The sequence below is a fragment of the Manis javanica genome, chromosome 15 (genome assembly GCF_040802235.1).
Source record: "Manis javanica isolate MJ-LG chromosome 15, MJ_LKY, whole genome shotgun sequence".
In the NCBI taxonomy this organism is placed as follows: Eukaryota; Metazoa; Chordata; class Mammalia; order Pholidota; family Manidae; genus Manis; species Manis javanica.
The window spans coordinates 52,753,931-52,773,023 of NC_133170.1; the positions used below are offsets into that span (position 1 = coordinate 52,753,931).

Consider the following 19,093-nt stretch of genomic DNA (forward strand, 5'->3'; position numbering starts at 1 on the left):
CATTCGTCATTATATATTTTTTCCTTCTATTTCCCTTGCATGGTACTTGCTAGAGTATATTAGCAAGTTGATCAAGTATGACATAATATGAATTAATCCTATGTAAACAATGTTTAATTAATTTTTTATAGCAGTAAATTCTAATTACTGTATTTCATTGTTTCTAAGACACATATATTTATTGTTGTTTTTCCACATTTTAACACTTCTGAAATTGGTTCTCCTCTTATAATCAATAGATTTATTACAAGACAATCTGCATTTGTTCCCCTTAGACTCCTGGGAGCACTTCCTATATTCTCTGCTTAAGGTCTTAGACCACGCTGGTCTCATGAATTGAAACTCTAACCACAGTGAGGACTGTGGAGGGTTTTCTGTTGTTCCTTTTCTTTGTCCAGCATTAAGATTGAAACATGCATCTTCCCTTGAACTCCATATCTGTTTACCTGTAGACCATTAGCATCCCGGCTTTTTGAGATCATTTCGGGTATTTGCTTTTAGCTTGTTTGTTTGTTCATTTTGTTATATAAAATAATGGTAGACCTTTCAATCATTATGGCCTTACAAAAAATGAAAGATGATAATTTAGATTCTGATGCTTCAGAATTTAAGTTAATAGCACAGATTGAGGCTAATGTTTACTGTGTTTCTCTCTTGAAAGTCAGATAGAAAAGAGTAGTGTGAAAAGGATTTCAAATGAAATGCTTAAGATACAAAACCAGCTGATGGCAAGTATCTTAGAAGTACTTTAAACATGACAATTGATCAACTAATTAAAATTTTAATCTATTACTTAAAGCTGTTTTCTTCTGGGTAGCATTTTGATAACAATTCTTTTAGCATAGTTTATTGAAATGCATTTCTTTACCAAAAAAAACTAATACTGAAAACTTTATACACATAAATTAATGCAAATTAGTGAGGTTTTAAAATACAAATATATGCTGGTGGACATGTTTTTGCTTAAGTGAAAAACTCAAGGATATTTTAAAGTTATTAACTAATCTCTCAAGTGACAATTGAGACTGAGCAGAATGATCAAGGATTGAAGCTATTAGGCCTATCTTTCCTGGTGCTCTACAGTTTATTTTATTTATTAACTGTAGTTCTCAAACTCTTTGGGCTTGGCATCCCTTTATACTCTTAAAAATATTATGCATTAGTTCATTAAAAAAGTAAGCCTATTACAGTTAACAAAAAAGTATATTTGTATGGGAAATACTATATGTTTCAAACCAGACAATTTTTTTTTGTGGGGGTGGGGGAATGGCACCATTTTACATGTTTTGCAAATTACTGGCTTAATAAGAGGTGACCAGATTTGAATATCTGTTTCAGCTTTCAAGCTCTTGCAATATGCTGTTTGGTTTAAGTATATGAAGAATATCTAGCTTCATATAGACATGCCAATGAAAAAGGGGGGGGTATGTGAATCTCCCAGAAGTCCAGGAACTCCTGGGTGTCCTTGGACCACACTTTGAGAACCACTGTCCAATAGGAGCTTGAGGCAAAGAACAGTGCTGATATTCAACTTCATATACCAGACAAGCCATGCCTTATTAATTAAAAATATATTTGTATAATTTGGTAAATAAATAAATAAACACTAGCATTAGTCTGTCAGTGCAACCCCACAGCCTCTTCCACCCTGGTAACTTCTCCAAGATTTCTCATGGTCCAGTAAGAATGGGGTACTGGCTGGCAGAGCAGGGGTTCCCTTGGATCCTACCCCAACATTTCTATTCTAATCGCCCAGTGGTTATGCCATACTGGTGGTGAAATATTTTTAATGTCACTCTAGCTCGGAAATGGTGTCACTTTATCATCACTGACTCTCCTGACATTACATTGGCGAGATATTCCATGACATCTGAGGCTATATGCTCAGTTCTTTACTTTGGGCAAAATGTTGCCCACATTGATCTTGTTGGTGGTCCCCCAAGTGGCCGGTCTGGAATCTAGAATGCTTCAAATCAGTCCAAACATATGTTGGGACCGTGAAGAGGAACTCCTTTTGTGTCTTCCTGTATTTCCAAAGGAAAGCATTTCCAATGACTACAAAAAGCCACCAAATTTATTGGAACTCTACATACCAATTGATAAGAACAGCTGATCAAAAACATTCAGCTATGTTGTAAAGATGATTGTATTACATCAAATAAACATGTCTAATATGATGATGAAAGTCATTCAAATTTTGAAATTGCTTTCAGTTGATTTTTGTCATGACTAATCTTTGGGTTTCTTTCAGAATTTTCAATATAAGTAAATGCTAAGTTTCAAATCACAGAAGATGATGCTGTTTCACCAAATTTTCATGCTGTGATGTTACCCTTAAATAGTAAATATCATAAACAAACTATTTCTCAACAGCTTCAAAACTAATCTGGCTTTTATAAAATCTTCCCAGGCCCTATACTAATTGAGTCAGTAAATGTCATTGATAACAATTGCTTTGGGAATTTGCTTCCAAGAAATAATATTTTGGCCATGGACACAAACAAGAGGCATGGCAATTGAACAAAAAATAACCCAACAAAGGACTCAGATGTCTAGTGAAAAAAGTGCCAAAATTTTTATTACAAAAACTAAAATCAATAAAGTAGCATTTCTTGCCTTTATCTTATTTACAGTTCTCTGCTAGAGTCAATCTAAAAGCAATGAACAGTAAAGAGTATTTTCTATCTGAACATATTTTTTCTTACCATGGAAACACTTAAGAAGATTATCTTCACAATCAGGATATGAAAATGAATTAATGGAACTAGTGTAATATTGTTAACAATCAACATTCAGGTTGCCAGGAAAAGTGTCTAGGTTATGTTGAAGAGAAAATAAAGTACCTTTGGGGGGATGCATTCTAGGAATACTAAGCTTTAGAATTCCTTACCGATCCCCAATTAAAGAGCAAGTTTAAATGAGACTTGATAGTTATGTTATTTCTCAGAGACATTTAATTTAAGTACATTTTTATTTGCACAAGACACAGGCCTCTGGGTACAGTAAGGTAGTGTATACACTACATAATACCAGGGGATGCCTTTCGCACAAATCAGATGTCATTGGCACCCCTTAGTGTAGTGAATGCTGTGGCTCTACCTGGGCAGGTTAGTTTGAAAAGCTTTAAGGGAGCAAATAGACTGACATAGTCTATTTTAATTTCCTTAGATTAGTAGATCCTATTAATGCTCTCACACAATCTGCTATTTAGTGAGCTGAGAGCTAAGGTTATCAGTTTTATCACAGCCAACTTAAGCTGAGTAATGTGTTATGACCTATAACCCAGATAATATGTTGTCTATTCTCAGAACTGAAATCAACTTGTTTTCAGTGATGGATGAAAAATTTCTCTGTGCTGTAAAACTTATAACTCTTGTCCATCTATTAATAAAAGATCTCTTCCATGCCAGTAAGTGAATGAAGGCCTGCAAAGTCATGTGGAAGAATGGGATTTCTCATGCTATTAAGATGTCCATAGCACGTGCAGGCAAAGTTGATAAACCTGATTCCACCATCCAGCCTCTTCCCATGTGCCTTAGGGCATTAAAAGTAATTATTCTGACTAAATCCATTTATGACTGAGACAAAGACATCTTTTCAGATTTTGAGTAGGCAGACAGCCAGGCTCAGTAAGACAATAGTTACATCCTGTATGCCCATTCAGATGAATAAACATTTTCTCCGACGGATCTGTCCTGATGTTTATGTTTGTTTTGGTTTTTATTTTTTGAAAGTAGGTGAATACTCACAGATTTGGCATCATAATTATCAATAACAACTGTTTGTTCATCACCGTAATCCTCAGTCCTCTTGTCATCATTAAGCATTTGTTCCTTCCATGACTAATTTTTTCTGCATCCTGAGAACATGACAGCGTGTGAGGATGACCTCTTCCCTGAATGTATGTTCAAAATATACATACTAAATGACCCCTCTAATCCCCTTTGTGTCTCCTACTTGCTTTCTTAACTTCCTTAATACATGGCTGATTTTTTGCAGAAATATTCTTTTAAGAGAAGAATTTCTGTTTGAAAGAGATTTTTAAAAAGGTCACATTGAAGAAGAAGCAGCTTAAACATAAAACATCCGTCAGTCAATAAACCCTTTAATGAGTGTCTATTGTGTGAAGGGCAACAGACAGGATATAGTAGACATGATGGAACATACATTTCAGGTTCCTACCCCAGGGGAACCTGAAATGGCAAAGATCTTCTTTTTCTATAAAGTAGGAGATGAAAAGTGGACTAGAATATAATTTAGCATTGTAGTAATAAAATCTCCAACTGCAGTTGGCATCATACTTATGCAACAGTGAAATAAACCAAATACAAAATAGTAATAATAACAGCAAAGCATAAACCACAAGAAAATCAGTTCACATATATTTTTTTACTAATCATTAACTGTTTGGTTGACAATGGTATGTTTTTTACAGTAGGTTAATGAGAAATTGGCTTGTATCCATTTACAAACCGGAAGTTCTCCCCAGAGTTGGAAAGCTCCACCTTGTCACTTGTCCTGTGTGCTTGGGTACTGAGGTGGCACAGAGGGAATAATGCTTAGAGAAGCAACTTAAGCTTTGGGACGTTCTTTAATAAAATTTGAGTCCTCTGATACACCCAATGGGGATAATAATTCTTTCTGAATGTTAAGGAATCGTGTGTGTCCACATCCATGATGTGCTCAATATTGCTTGTTTTTCCTCATGATTTACAGGCACTCTATTTTAGTGGCTAAGGGAACAAAGTCTGGAGTATAAATCACAGCTTTCGACAGCTTCCAAGCTGAGTGGCAAACGCAGGCAAGTTTGCCCATCTTTAAACTTCGGTTTCCTTGTCAGTGGAATGAAAATGGTTAAAAGCGTTTACTTGGTGATTGGAAGATTGACTGAGGTGGTGAAGGTAAAACATGGAGCACAGTGACTAGCAAACTATAATTACTCAAGTATTAACTATTATAACTATCATAATATCACCCACACAAAGTAGAAAGGTAGAAAGCTGGCTCCGTTATGTGTTTCTTATGACCTGAATTCTTAATTCCTTGGTTTCCAATGTCATATCATGTCTATGTCTTTTTATTTTCCAAATGGGATTTATTTTTAAAGATACATTTATTCGAAGGAAAATCTGTTACCAGTACCATTTCCCAGCTGAATTTTTTACTTATTTTATAAAATATTTTACAAAATAAGTAAAAATTATTTCAATTTTGAACTATGTATTTTTTAATGTTTTTATAGGATCATATTCCAAATCATTATCTGCATTCCAAGCATTAGTCAACACTGAAACGTTAGGTGGTTTTCAAATTTCTAGCCAATTTTCTTCTGAAGGTCTGGTAATTACAAAAGCCGAGAGCTGGCAGAGAGAGGGGGACTTAGATGTAGAAGATGCGTGAAAAAGAAAGAAACAAAAAGCAAAAGAAAAATTTGAACTATTGGTAGATATCAAGGAAAAGTTTGAGCTACTATTGAGAATTGAATTATGTGGTTGATGTTTTTAAAGGGTAAGATCAATTAGTAACCTATCTATTCTGGGAAGTAATGGCAATTAATTTTGGATACCAAAGTTACTTACACAACCTCTGTAGCTATGAAAAATATTCCTCATGCTCAAGTACCTTCCAGTATCCTTTGAAGCAATTATCTTTGATCAAAGAAGCATTCTAATGCCACAATTGGTGACTTACTGGATTTAACAAAGTATTGGGAAATGGGAATTTTCTTGCATATTCTGTGTCTCCATGGTGCTGGATGTAAATAATCTTCAAGTACCCACATTCTAATCTATTTCAGGGGCAATGTTACCAAATTCTTCTGTATAACAACTTTTTAGAATCCTTATAAATAGTGGTATTAATGCTATTTATAAAATTTCCTTTTGTTTATTGAAAGACTCATACTCATGAAATTATCAGTTTGAAAAAAGATACAGTTGATCTGCATTGTACATGGGCTCCATATTTGCAAATTTACCTACTCACTAAAATTTACTTCTAAGCCCAGAATGAATGCTCATAATTCTTTCATGGTCATTTCCAAATGTACAAAGCAGTGAAAGGTTTGAGTCACCAAACATGCACACTTCCAGCTAACACTGAATGTATGATGTTCTGCGTTCTTGTTTCAGCTCCTATACTGTCAACAAGTGTGCTTTACCTGGTTTATTTAGGGCCATGTATTTTGCATATTTGTGCTTGTCACTGGTGATTTCACTGTTTAAAACAGCCATTAAGTGTACTGCTGATGTGCTATCCAATGTTCCTAAGCACAAGAAATCTGTAATGTGCCTTATGGAGAAAACACAGAAAAAAAAGGAGATCAGCTTTGTTCAGGCATGACTTATTGTACAGTTGGCTGTGAGTTTAATGTTAGTGAATCAACAGTATATGTTTTAAAGGTGTCTTTAGACAGAAACACACATCAAACAAGGTTTTGTATTGAGCAGTTGGTGAAAATGTTATGATCAGAAGCTTGCAGTAACCTATTCTGTCCAGTAGCAATGATAAATTATTCATTAATGTGTTCATGGTGACTTTATAGAATATAATTACTGAGAATAATAAGAATCAATTGTATCTTATTTAATGATTATTGTTATTGAGTGAGACTCAATCTCATGTTTAAGTTTATGCCTCTTTCATTGACATAAAAACAATGTGTATAGACATGAAAAGTAATTATACCAAGGCTTGAACAAACTGTTTTCATTTGAAAAGCTGTGTTACAGTCAATTATCATTTGTTTTGAGTTAAAGATGATATTTCTTATTCTACTCAAACAACAAGTATAAAACTTTCCAAGGAATTAGAAAGAAGTTCTGATCCTATTTTAATTAATTTAATGAGTCTATAAGGGACCACTTGGCTTATAATCACTTCATAAAGATCATTGAACACTTGATCCAATGTAAAAATTAATGTATATTTCTTGTTACAAAAAAAGACAGTAGCCTAATACATTAAACTATATTTACAATCACTTATAGAATTGTTATTTACTTGCTATCTGTATATGAGAATAAGACTGTATTGACACTTTAGGAACCAAAGTGGGTCACATTGATATGGAAGATGAATGTTAAAGGCTACACAGATGGATGCGAAAGTAATGACAAACAGTCTGCATTAAATCTGGAGAGAAGAGGTTATTCCTATGGTCACATTTCATAGGAAACCTTCTCAACAGAATATTTTGTTGAGTTTCTTGAAAGCATATGGCTGTCACTAGCTGTTACTACAGCTAATGTGAAGCTCATGCTTTGAGACATCTTAGCAGTGAGGAAGACAAGATGCAGCTCAACCATGTGGCCCCCTTGCCTTCTGTGGGATCTGCTGTGAGTAGTACATTGAGCTCACAAACTTTTTAATCAATCACCAGTCAATATTCTTCTTATTAAGGAGGAGAAAAACCTGATGACAAGACCAAGGAATACATCATTTCTATTTTATGGGAACCCATATTGACTGCAATTTGGTTTTATAATATTGAACATTAGGAAATTTATGTTTGGAAATATAAAATTGAAGTACTTCCTCAACGAGCCAGTAGAAATAAAAAATTGAAGCATAAACTGAAGCACAATTTCCTATGAAATTTTATGTCTAAAGAATTTTTTGAAAGATCATAATAGCATGCATGTTCAGGTGTCTTCAACCATATTCCATGAAGGTAGAAACATCACCTATGTAGTTCACTACTCTTCCCTTTGGGTATATTACAGTGCCTGGCAATTCGTTGTTGAATTCTTTTTTTAATGAGACATTTTAAAAAATCAAGCTGTGTCTATCAACAATGTCAGGTTCTATAAAGAGTCTTTTTAACCTTGAACTGAAGGACATTCTTTATACATCTGACCTTGAAAAAAGCAATTGGCCATTATGCCGATGTATGACAACACTTGCAATTGAGTTTGTTAACCAACATACCAGATGCAATTTTATTTATTTCATATGCTTTACCTAGATAGCGAGCAGGATCTGGGTAAATGACCCTTCTAATCTCCAAGTAGATCTTCCCATTGGCACAAGAACTTGAATTCTCAATAATTCAGCATGAAAACTTTCTTACTTGGTTAAGTGTTCTTATTTTAAAGCTGCTGCATGCAGTATTTACTAACCCATGGTCACTAAAGATAAAAAATTACATCTTAAGAAATTTGAACATAATATGGTTGATGATGATCTCCAGTCCTCCACCTGGTGTCCATTCTCAAGGAAGAAGATGGGAAAACATATTAATGTTCTTGGAGAGGAGGTAGGGCTTAGAAAGAGCTTAAGGCTGGGAAGATTATATTAAACAATTACAAAGGGAAAAGCTGATAAGTGATCTCCATATCTCCTATCTTCCCTTGACCCAGATCAAGGCAATTAAGTGGGACATCAACCAACTGGGAGATTTCTGGAGACCCAGCTTGCCACAAGACTCAGAATTTTTTATTGATAGAGTATCAATTATAACCTCCAGGTAATTTCAAATTGCAGCTGAGACCCAGGAGAATGTGGGCCAATTAGCCAGATTCCTAGGACTTTGATCTCTTTTTGACTGCATAGTCTTGCTCTGGTATCAATCTCAGCATTTTAGATTTTTCACCCTACCTGCCCTATATGGTAGGTGTCTATCCTGAGGATTATAGCCCCAGGCAAGTTCACTATGGATTCATGAGACTGAGAAATGACAATGGAACATTCTTGGAGTAAAAGGGTTTATACCCAGCTTTATTCTCCCAGCGGTAGGTCGAGCACTAGAATCACGTCTGTATCTAGAAGTCTGCAGGTCCATAATCCTCCTCCATCTCTGCTTCCACCCAGAGCACTGGGTGGAGCTCCTTATATAATCACAGTCAATAATAGCTTATCTCCTATGGGTATGGAGGCAGTAGCCTCACAGTAGGCCAATTACATCATCAAGTAGTATAGGGTCAGGTGAGGATCCTGGCTATAGGAACTTCATTTTCCCCACATGGTCACTTAGATTGAGATAAAAACAGAAGCACCTGCATAAAATCTGTCAATGTTCTCTTGTGTCCTTTTTGATTATCATTAAAGGCTTGATTTAACTTAGGTTTTAATGACATGCTGGTAGGATACCTTCTTTCCCCTCAAGACTTTGAGATCTTTAGCCATCTGCATCACTTAACACTAATACAGCTTTTCTTCCATTTCCCCTTTAATGATGCTTTTTGTTTGTTTGTTTTTGAGCCAATGTAGGCTTTCTCAGCCTTCCAGGCTTATTTCTGTCTGCATCTTTTTATCTTGCCCTTCTCTATTGCTATATAAGGGAGAAATTCTCTGTCTGACAAGAATGCTCTAGTAAAAGCCAAAAACGAAAAATATCCTAAAATATCCTGATGACATAGTGGCACAAACAACAGCATTACTCCTCCTGATATTCTTTTCTCAGACAGAAAGAGGTGAAATTTCTCTATTCTGTGCCTATTTTTGCTATTTTATAAAGTGATACATCCCCTGCATTTCGTTTGCTTGATTTCTGATGGATCCCTCAAGATGTCAAGATGACTTCTAACAATCTTCTCCACACTCTGGAACAGAAACTTGGATAAAAGGGACCTCCAGGTTTTTTAACTGCTGTTCATTCCTCCCAGGCTCTTGCTCAAGGTTTTGTTCAGTAACACTGGCTTCCCTGCTGCCTTGGGAGGTCTCAACAAGCCCAATAATCATCTTGCCTCCCCTCCCTCTACTAACCAATTAAGGTCTGAGACAGTTTCTTTAGAAGTTCAATTGAGTTCAGCTTAAGTTTTAAATGGAAATTGTAGTAATCAGGATGAATTAACAACACTCAAATTACATTTTCAAATATGAAGTCCAGATGCAAAATTTTCTTTAAGCCGTTTATTCATTTATTAATTCACTTAACAAACATTTACTGAGTTCCTAATAAATTCCAAACACTGGCCCAGGAAGAGGACAGACCAAGCCCAATGTGAGGAAGAGGCCAGCTGAGAGTCGCACGTAGCAGAGAACGATCATGTAGCTCCCACCCTGGGTTTGCATAAGTGAAGGTTCCTGTGGCCCTGATCCTCACCTGCACCTGAACTAATTGATGATATAACTGGCCTGCTGCTAGGCTACTGCTTCCACACCTGTAGGCAATAAGCTATTACTGGCTGAGTCTATAAAGAGTGCTGCCCAGTGCTCTGGGTGGAGGCAGAAATGAGGGAGGATTACAGGCCTGCAGACTGTTGGATCTAGATGGAATTGTATTGCTCCAGCTACTGCCAGGAGAACAAGCGGGTAATAAACCCTTTCACCCCAAGAATGTTCCATTGTCATTCCCTAGTCTCACTGAATCCATAGTGAACTTGTCCAGGGCTGAAACCTATTGGCAAGATACTGGGTCACAGGAGCAGAGAAAATCAGGGGTTAATACCACATGGAGAGAAATGGCTTTAAGAGGCTGTGACATCTAGTCTGGAGCTGGAAGAAGAGAATTTCAGTTCTTCCTTAGGCATGATGCAGAGCTTCCAGTTTCTAAAGCTACAGAGGCAAATGCTCAGAGGCCGCACTCTAGAGTAGGGTGAGTGTCTGTCTGAGTTTGGGGAAGGGTATGGTCTAGAATTGTACAGCGAGCTTGTGGAGGTGAGTAGGTGCATTTGGACTTGATCATGAAGGGCTGTATGGGCCATGTTTTGTCTCAAAGGTGACAGGAAGGATTAGGATGTGGCCAGATTTGCCTCTCACAAAAACCGTCTTCACAGTATTTGGCTGGTGGATTGGAAGGAAGTTCAAGGAAAGACAGGATATTTTTACCAAAGGATGTTAGTAAACACCCAAACAAGGAATGATAACTTGTTAGAAGATATTGACCATACATTGAACTTAACTAATTTAACTCGGCAACAAATCTGGAGGCTGCAGTATAGATATTTGAGATTGAGACCAAAATTCAGGAATCACTCAGAAACAAACAATAGTTGGGATCAGAAAGCAGGTGTTGTCGCTGAGAGGAGGAGGGAAGTGTGGCCCTGAGTGCTGGCATCCCAAAGGCAGACGGAGTGAGGAGCCCCAAAAAGAAGTCCAGGGAGGGGCTCAGAGGCCAAGGAAAGCAGTTTTAATAGAAGAAAAATTCGGTGGACAAATGATGCAGACTAATCAAGTGTGATTTAAAATATAAGTATTCCTTGGATTCAGAAATGATGAAAAGCAAGGGAGTGCAGTGTGAGCCATTTTACAGGCTGTTTGGCATCTTTTATAGAACAATTAACAGGGATGTTTCTGTCTTATCTCAGGACCATGCAGCCTCATCTCGCTCTTGTAGTTTGGTGATTTCCTTGTGTACTGGCTCATTTGTCCCTCATCCTCTTTTCAGGAGAGGGACTGACTGGCTGCACATAGCCCAGGGAGCATCTTCTCAGCAGGTGAAAGCAAACACGTGCCTTACATGGTTGACTGCCTCTGTGAGAGAAGCAAACCGTTCAGTAGTGGCCTGACCCTGCCAGGGCTGTCCCAGTGAAACCCTACCACTTGCCTCCTAGGAAGGCCAGAGTTCATTCTGTCACCTCCCCTTTCAGCAAGTGATACAATAACCTGCCCCCAGTTTCTCTCTGCGTGTATTATTTCCTAGGATTAGTTCCTCTTTACACAGGAAGGAGCTTAAGAGCCCTTTGGCCAAACCTTCACTGAGTATTGATCATGTGGTTTTCTTGTGATCATTATTTGCTCCTCTGAATAGCTTGGACAGCCATCACGTCCAGGGTCACATATGAAATCCTCCATTTCTCAGCCAGTCTGGCCGTTTAGATCTATGAATTCTTACTAGCTTCCACCACTAGAAACTACTGTCTCATTATCCTTGAATCTCAGTCTTAATACCCGACCTCCTGCCCATTCCCACTTGAAGCCATCTGGCTGTAGCAGTGCCCACCCATCCCAGCTCTTCTGTGTTGTGCTGATTTGGCAAAGCGAAATGATGATTCCTGATACTTCGAAGCTTACTGTTGAATCAGGCCTCTAAGACACATCACTTTGATAAATTATGTGCTTTCTTTTTCACTCCTGCACTTAAAATTGTACAAGTCATAGAGGATATAATATGCTTCTTTAAGTGAAAGGGTTTTTCCACGTTAGAAAAGTAATTCTCATTATATAAAAGCATCAGATAAAAATATATGAAAGGTAAGGAAAGTCATTTATAGTTACATCACACAAATATTTTGATGTTTAACATTGTAAAAATTAAGTTTTGTTTTATTTCTAGTCAGAAATTTTTCAATTTTAAATATTTTTAATCATTGACACATGGGGTATATGTCATTTTGTATTATGATTTCTTCACTGAAAGGACACATCTCCTAAAGAGAAACACTGGTAAATAAGTGTAAACAAAGTTAAGAGGTTTCACTTCAATAGCAGTACCTAAACTTTAATGACACATTATAATTTTCAAGCCCTTTTATTCACATTTTAGGCCATCTTATTTTATTTATTGAATTCATAACCATAACCAGCTAACAGTGATAATATTATTAAAATTGGTTGTAAGAAATAAACTTTATAAAGATGATATACAGAAAGTGATACTATTATCTCTTTCTTCTTTGGCTTCTTTAGCTTCTTGTACTAATTGAGTAAACAATACTACAGCATTTACTGCATATTTACTAAAGTGTTGCCTTCAATCTGACCATAGAGGGTTGGAAATTCTTGTGATTAGTCATTTGTAACTCATCCAGTTATGTGCATCATGTGTCAAGGCAGAATTTAGGAAGAGGAAAATGTTGGGCAAAAATATCACTGTTTCAATTTTCGGTGAATCACAGTATATCTGTCCACATAAAGTTCACAGCCTGAAACTTCCTGGTCTCCATTTCTATTACAGTGTAAAAAAAATGGTTTTGAAAATGATAAAAACAAGTCTATCAGCCTATCTTTTCATTGACTTTGTTATGGTTAATGATCCTCTGTCTTTGGATAAGACCAAGCATACTGTTCAGATCATTCTGAAATGGTAATGCCTTTTACCTAATGAGTGCATCGTCAGCCCTGTTTCCACAATTATCACCATTTTATTTAGATATTAATCATTTAAAGTTATGAATGTCAAATATGTAGCTCCCAAGTCAAACTGAGGTGTCTAAATAAATCTACATTTATTAAAAACAATTACGATACCCTAATTATTTTAATAAGCCACATTTCAAAATTTCCTCTAAAATATTTAGCTCTTATAGATTCTGTCTAGAATGATTAGAAAGACCCTACCTAGTATGGCTGATATACTAAGCCAAAATTCAGCTGCTGCTGCAAGATGACAAAAATACCCCTTTTTGTTTTAAATAAACTGTAAATGCCTCTGATACACAAAAATGTGAACTTGAAAAATGGAAAATATTTGTGAACCTAATAAGCCATTTTCAAAAACAGTGACAGGATTAAATATCATTTTTGTACATGTGGTGTGACATTTTCATTTTGTTTCAAGTTATTTTACTTTCTGTGTGATTCTGGAGTTTGTAAACATGCCATAAAATTTGGTAATTACATAATGATGATTTCATGGTTCAAGCTTAGTATGAAGGTGGCTAGACAGAGCAGCAAAATCGATTTTCTTTTTTACCTTTGTGAAAAGAAACAGAAGGAAATCGAATGCAAAATCTTCATTAAGGCCATATTAGAATTATAACTGAACAATCTGTTACACATGAAATGAAAACTAGGTGCAACCAAGCATTAGTTTTGTGCTATGATATTCTACCAACAGGTTAAGTTCAAACAACCTTTTGTTTAACCCATGCCTTGTTTTGTTACCCACAATGTTACAAATGCATATGACCTGACACTATCTCTTGTCTCCTCTTGCCAAAGGTACTCAGAGGCAGGACTGTCCCTAGGCAAAATCATGAAGTAGGTGAAACTTGTATTCATTCCCTACCCTTTTACAATGACAATCCCACCTTAGATTCTCTCCACCCCCCTACCCCCAAGTGCCTACTCCAGTTGTGCATTGCTCCAGATTTACCCTATTTTCCTGGAGGCTCATGCTGTTTCTTGTTGTCCAATCCCTCTTTGATTGTACAATTTACCTACTCAAAAAATGTTCAGTGGCTCCCCAAGAGGAGCCAAGCAATCAAGATCTCCTCCCTTGTCCCTTCCAGTCTTTTTCCCACTGCTCCCCTCCAGTGTTCTACTGCAAGTGAATCACCCACCTTGCCCCTTTTATTTACACACCTTTAGCCCGAGCTGGCCTCCACCTCTCATCTCCATCTTTAGAAATCCTAATCCATCTTTCAAGGCTCCACTCAGCTGTACCTCCTCCACCTGCCTTCCCTCATCCCCTTCCCCCTACACCTCATCCATGTCACTCATATGGCACTTACCACATGTTGCTTTGTATTATAATATTTATGTATGTGTCTTGTCTCCAGGCACTGTGCTGGGCGCTTTACAAACGTAATCTCATTTAAATTTCACAGCAATCCGATGAGGTAGGTATTACTCTACCATTTCACAGTTGAGGAAACTGAGGCTCAATTAGGTTAAATTATTTGCCCAAGGTCACACTGTTAGAAAATAACAGAGCTAAGACTTGAACCCAGGTCCAAAACATATATTCTTTCCACTGAGCCACATTACCATCTGTGCAGTTCTTTTCCATCTTCTCAAAGATGGATAGAGGTTTAAGATGGAGGAAGAGGCCAACTTAGCCTTTCTGATTATCAAATATGTATTCAACAAAGAGATAGAGCTTATTGATAATTACTATAATTCTGGCTAGAACTGATTGGCTAACTACCATCCATGAAGAATTCAAGTAAAATATGAGAGAAAAAATCCTTACCTAAATTTGCCAGAACAAATACATGCATACAAAGAGAATGTTCAAAGCAATTTGTAACTCACAAAAGGCTACATAACATTGGTCTCTGAGCACTGTTGGAAAATAAAAACAAGGGAAAGAAGTAAACATGAGTTGGATGAAGAAAGGCTTCCTATAATACCCTAGGATTTAAACAATCTGGGGTGATTAGGAAGTTGAAGATATGACTATCATCCTAAATCTCTCATGAACTAACAGTATCTCTATGGAGTGTAAAGCCCATTTTTTTTCATTCTGCCTCTTGGATAAGTTAGTGGAGAGAAACTTAGTGTTTCTAAGAGGAAAATCTCATCCCAAATGGATAGCTTTTATTCCTGTCCTCTCTGGAACCCAGAACCATTAGGTCTCAGCTTCATCCTCTGCAGGTCCCTTCTGGGGAGTCTTCAGCCTAGGACAAGCCACCCACCAGCCACATGGTAGAGGTCCCTTTCTGGGAAGAATTTAGACTTAGAATTTAGACACCACTACCTTGGCATTTCTCAAGGCAAGAATAAAAATCTGCCTTCATTTCTGCTCTTCAATTCTCTTCTCAGTTTCCTATCTCCCAGCTTGTCATATTCTCAGTTGCATATTCTTTTAACATAAGTCAGAAAAGTTATCATTAAACATGTGTTCTCAGCACATTTCTCTTAACTTCAGTCATCTCAGCTTTGCCTGCAGACTCTGTTTGAATTTATGTATGTTCCCTGAATGCCAATTCCATTCATATATGGCTCTACCCTTTATTTCCTCATACCAATCTTAACAATCATTTAAAAATTATTGTTCAGGGGAAAAACATGCATGAATCTAAGCTTGAATGTAGCCAAGCCATATTGAACTCCAGGCCCTATCTTAGAAAGCCTGGCGATTTCCTTTTCAGTTACCTGCTAAACCTGAGGAATTCAATGAACCCAACAGGAAACCTCCCTTCAACCATACTGGAAAAAACTCAAACACAAAAGCTCGTTTTTTTTTTCTTTTCTTTAAAGTTTTTATGGTTTTCTTATCCTCTACAAAAGCCCTCCAAGCTAATTCATTTTTTCTTACTTTTTATGTTGAAGTAAGTATAGATTCACAGGAAATCGCAAAAGAAATGCCCAAGGAGGCCTTGTGTACCTGTTACCCCCTTTCTCCCCATGGTTATATCTTATATAATGACAGGGCAGTAGGAAAGCCAGGAAGCTGACATGAATCAAATTCACTTTTAAATTTCAAAAAAGAAAAAAAAGAATGCATCCTAAAGGCAACCGAGTCAGTTTTGTTCCATTCAATATTCTGTTTCTGCTCGCCAGCAATAGCCAGGCTGACAGCCGTGAAAAACAAATGGTGGCGTGCTGTTCCACCACAGAGGAAGTTCTACCGCTTTGCTGGAGATGATCCTCGGGTCTCTTTCAAATTCTAGGTCAATGTCACAGCAGAGCTCGAAAAGGAGCCCTCCTCAGAAGACATGGGTTGGAATCTGGTTCTGCCTCCAAACAGGTGACCTTGAGCAAGTCACTTGACCTCTCCAAGCTTCAGTGTCTTCATCTATAAAATGGAGAACATATTTCTCCTGCCTACTTCAAAGGGTTGTTGTGAGGGTCAAATGTGATGGTGTGTATGAAGGGAGGCGGTAGGCTATGAATCACCGGTCAGGAAGTTTCTATCCTTTTCTGAAATAACTGCCAGGGGCAGCAGTGTAGTTTTTCAGAGGTGGTTTTATTCTTAGAAACAGAACAAAACCACCCCTTGATTGGACACAAGGCCTAGAATTCCCATCATGTGTAAATGACCTTCCCTTTCACCCACTTGTGGGAGGACAGGTGCTAGCAATATATCGGACAAGCACTGGGTGACTCATTACCTACATACCCCTGAGGCATACGATCTATTTTAAAATAAATATTTCTAACATTGTCTTCTGAAAGGTCGAATGCATTTTAAGTAGCTTTTATTCTTATTCTGACCACAGGACTCATTCTGACTTTTTTTCATGCCATGAGATGTACAATAAATAGGTGCTCTTGACAATAGTGAGAATTATAAGGGTACCAGACTAGACAGCGGATGGTTTATGAAGCAGAAATGGAATTCATCCAAGCTGCATTGTGCTTTGGTTTGTCTGGATACATGACATAAACTCCCTAACTCACTTGGTGGACTCTGGTATGTGGGTAGTAAAAATGCTAGTCATGCCAGTCAGGGTGGAGAAATATATAGGATAAAATAAACTTAAATCATGAAAAGTAAAGATAAAAGTCTTTGTGTGTGTTGAATGCTTTGGGCACTGCAATAAAAATGTTAAGATGTTTTCTCCCCTCTCCCCCTATATACAGGCTAGCATGGCTCTGACCTATGACCCCACTGCTGCCATACAGAATGGGTAAGTAGACTGCATTGTCTCTAAGTTAATTGCTAGGATATCTAAGAAGGCTTCATGAGCTCTGACATCAGTACTGAAGAAAAATGTGCAAATCTTTCTTTGGTTTTAGAGGTCTAAACAAAAAGTTTAAATCAAATATTTTTCGCTGTTGTGCTTTTATCTTCCATGAGATGACGTCATAACCTCTCCCCAGTCACCCATTCTCACCTCTATATAACAGTGCCTCTACTCACATTGCGCCCCCACCTACCCCTGCTTTCTGTCATCTGAGAAAGAGTAGGGAATAGGATGTCAGGAGGGGCTCAGATAGAGCTAGACTAGGAGAAGTATCTGTGTGCCTCTAGGATAAGAGTTTTGCCCCTGCTGATGACTCTAGGTCAGCTTTCAGTAATTCCGGTGTGCACCCAGGTGCATTTCAATATGAATAATGCTTTTACTCTTGCCTCCTGGATCTCAGCAGGAAGGTAATGGACAGAGTCAAGTTAGCAATTTGGTGGTTATGTCTTCATTCTTCACCTTAATAAGAATCTGGACATTTGTGTCCTTTTACTTAGAACAAGTCACAGAGCCTAAAATTCCTCCTCTGAAAAATAAGATATGTATACGGCTGATCTGGCCTCTCTAAAATCCTTCAATTCTGCATATCTTTGGTTGAAACTTTCTTTTTACTTTCCAAACTCTTTGCTTTTGCTGTTCTGCAATTGACAATAATCATTCTTTAGTTGGTTAGTTAGTTTTATTTTCACAGACTTTTATTCTGGATTTCTCCATGGTGTTCAGTTTTCTGTCTTGCAGTCTCATTAAAGAATTAATCAGAATGAAGGCCTCATTTAAGATCAGCATAGATAATACAAAGGATGAAAGTCTAATTCCTATTTGGTCAGCTGCTTCTAATGAAAATCTGTGGGATGTGGAAATTGTTTCAGTACTACTTATTCTTATAGCTACTCATTCAGGCAGTCATTTATTTAGTCATTTAATGAACACCTTATGAGTCTGCCAATCACATTGTCATTCTTCTAAAGGCTTTAAAAAAATGTATGAGACAAGACCTTTGCTCTCAAGAAACTCATAGTCTTCCCTTCCATAAAGCAAGCACGGATGGTAGGCTAGGGTGGGAATCTAGTCCTCTGTCCCTTGTTGATTAAAACTTCCCTATGGGAGTGAAAATTAAGAATATCCTTTCATTTATCCTGTAAACATTTCCTTATTTTTTCCAACAAGGCACTAAAAACTTGGTGAGTGGACAGAAGTAAAGATATGAAGAAGAAAGTCATCTAGAATCTTATCATACAGTTGAAGAGAGAAAATAGTTAACTCAAAGGGTAGAAAATAAGGCATTATACACTAAGCGATAGTGACAGAAGATAGGTAATATCATGGAAGGGAATGACATTTACTGAACCTATACTATGTTCCAAGTACTTTTTTATATTTGTAATTTAAGGATGCACGGTTTCAGAGATAAATGCATGTAAAGCTAGACTCAGAGACTCCAAGAATGAACTAGTGGTTACCAAAGGGGAGGGATGTGGGAGGGCAGATGGGGAGGGAGGGAGAAGGGGATTGAGGGCTATTATGTTTAGTACACATGGTGTGGGCGATCACGGGGAGAACAGTGTAGCACAGAGAAGGCACATAGTGGATCTGTGGCATCTTACTACACTGATGGACAGTGACTACATTGGGGTATGGGTGGGGACTTGATAATATGGGTAAATGTAGTAACCACATTGTTTTTTCATGTGAAACCTTCATAAGAGTGTATATCAATCATACCTTAATAAAAAAATAATAGTGATAAAACAAAACAAAAAAAAATTGCTAAGGTACCAGGATAATGATATTCCTAATAAAATTATGAAATCCAAAAAATAAATAAATGCATGTAAAACTACATGTAATTAGAACAG

General features: G+C 37.2%; 1 protein-coding gene across 7 annotated transcripts in view; it reads left to right on the forward strand.

The window, feature by feature from the left end:
* The window catches only part of RBMS3 (RNA binding motif single stranded interacting protein 3), a 1,487,986-nt gene that overhangs the window by 1,360,474 nt on the left and 108,419 nt on the right, over positions 1-19,093 (forward strand). For 5 of the 7 annotated variants that reach the window (XM_073222890.1, XM_037008610.2, XM_037008616.2 and 2 more), the window contains one exon: positions 17,134-17,180. In XM_073222890.1, coding sequence (XP_073078991.1) covers positions 17,134-17,180 — 47 coding nt within the window. Of the gene's footprint in view, positions 1-13,824; positions 13,864-17,133; positions 17,181-19,093 lie in introns of all 7 variants that reach the window. The other 2 variants (XM_073222891.1, XM_037008613.2) reach the window with 1 other exon arrangement.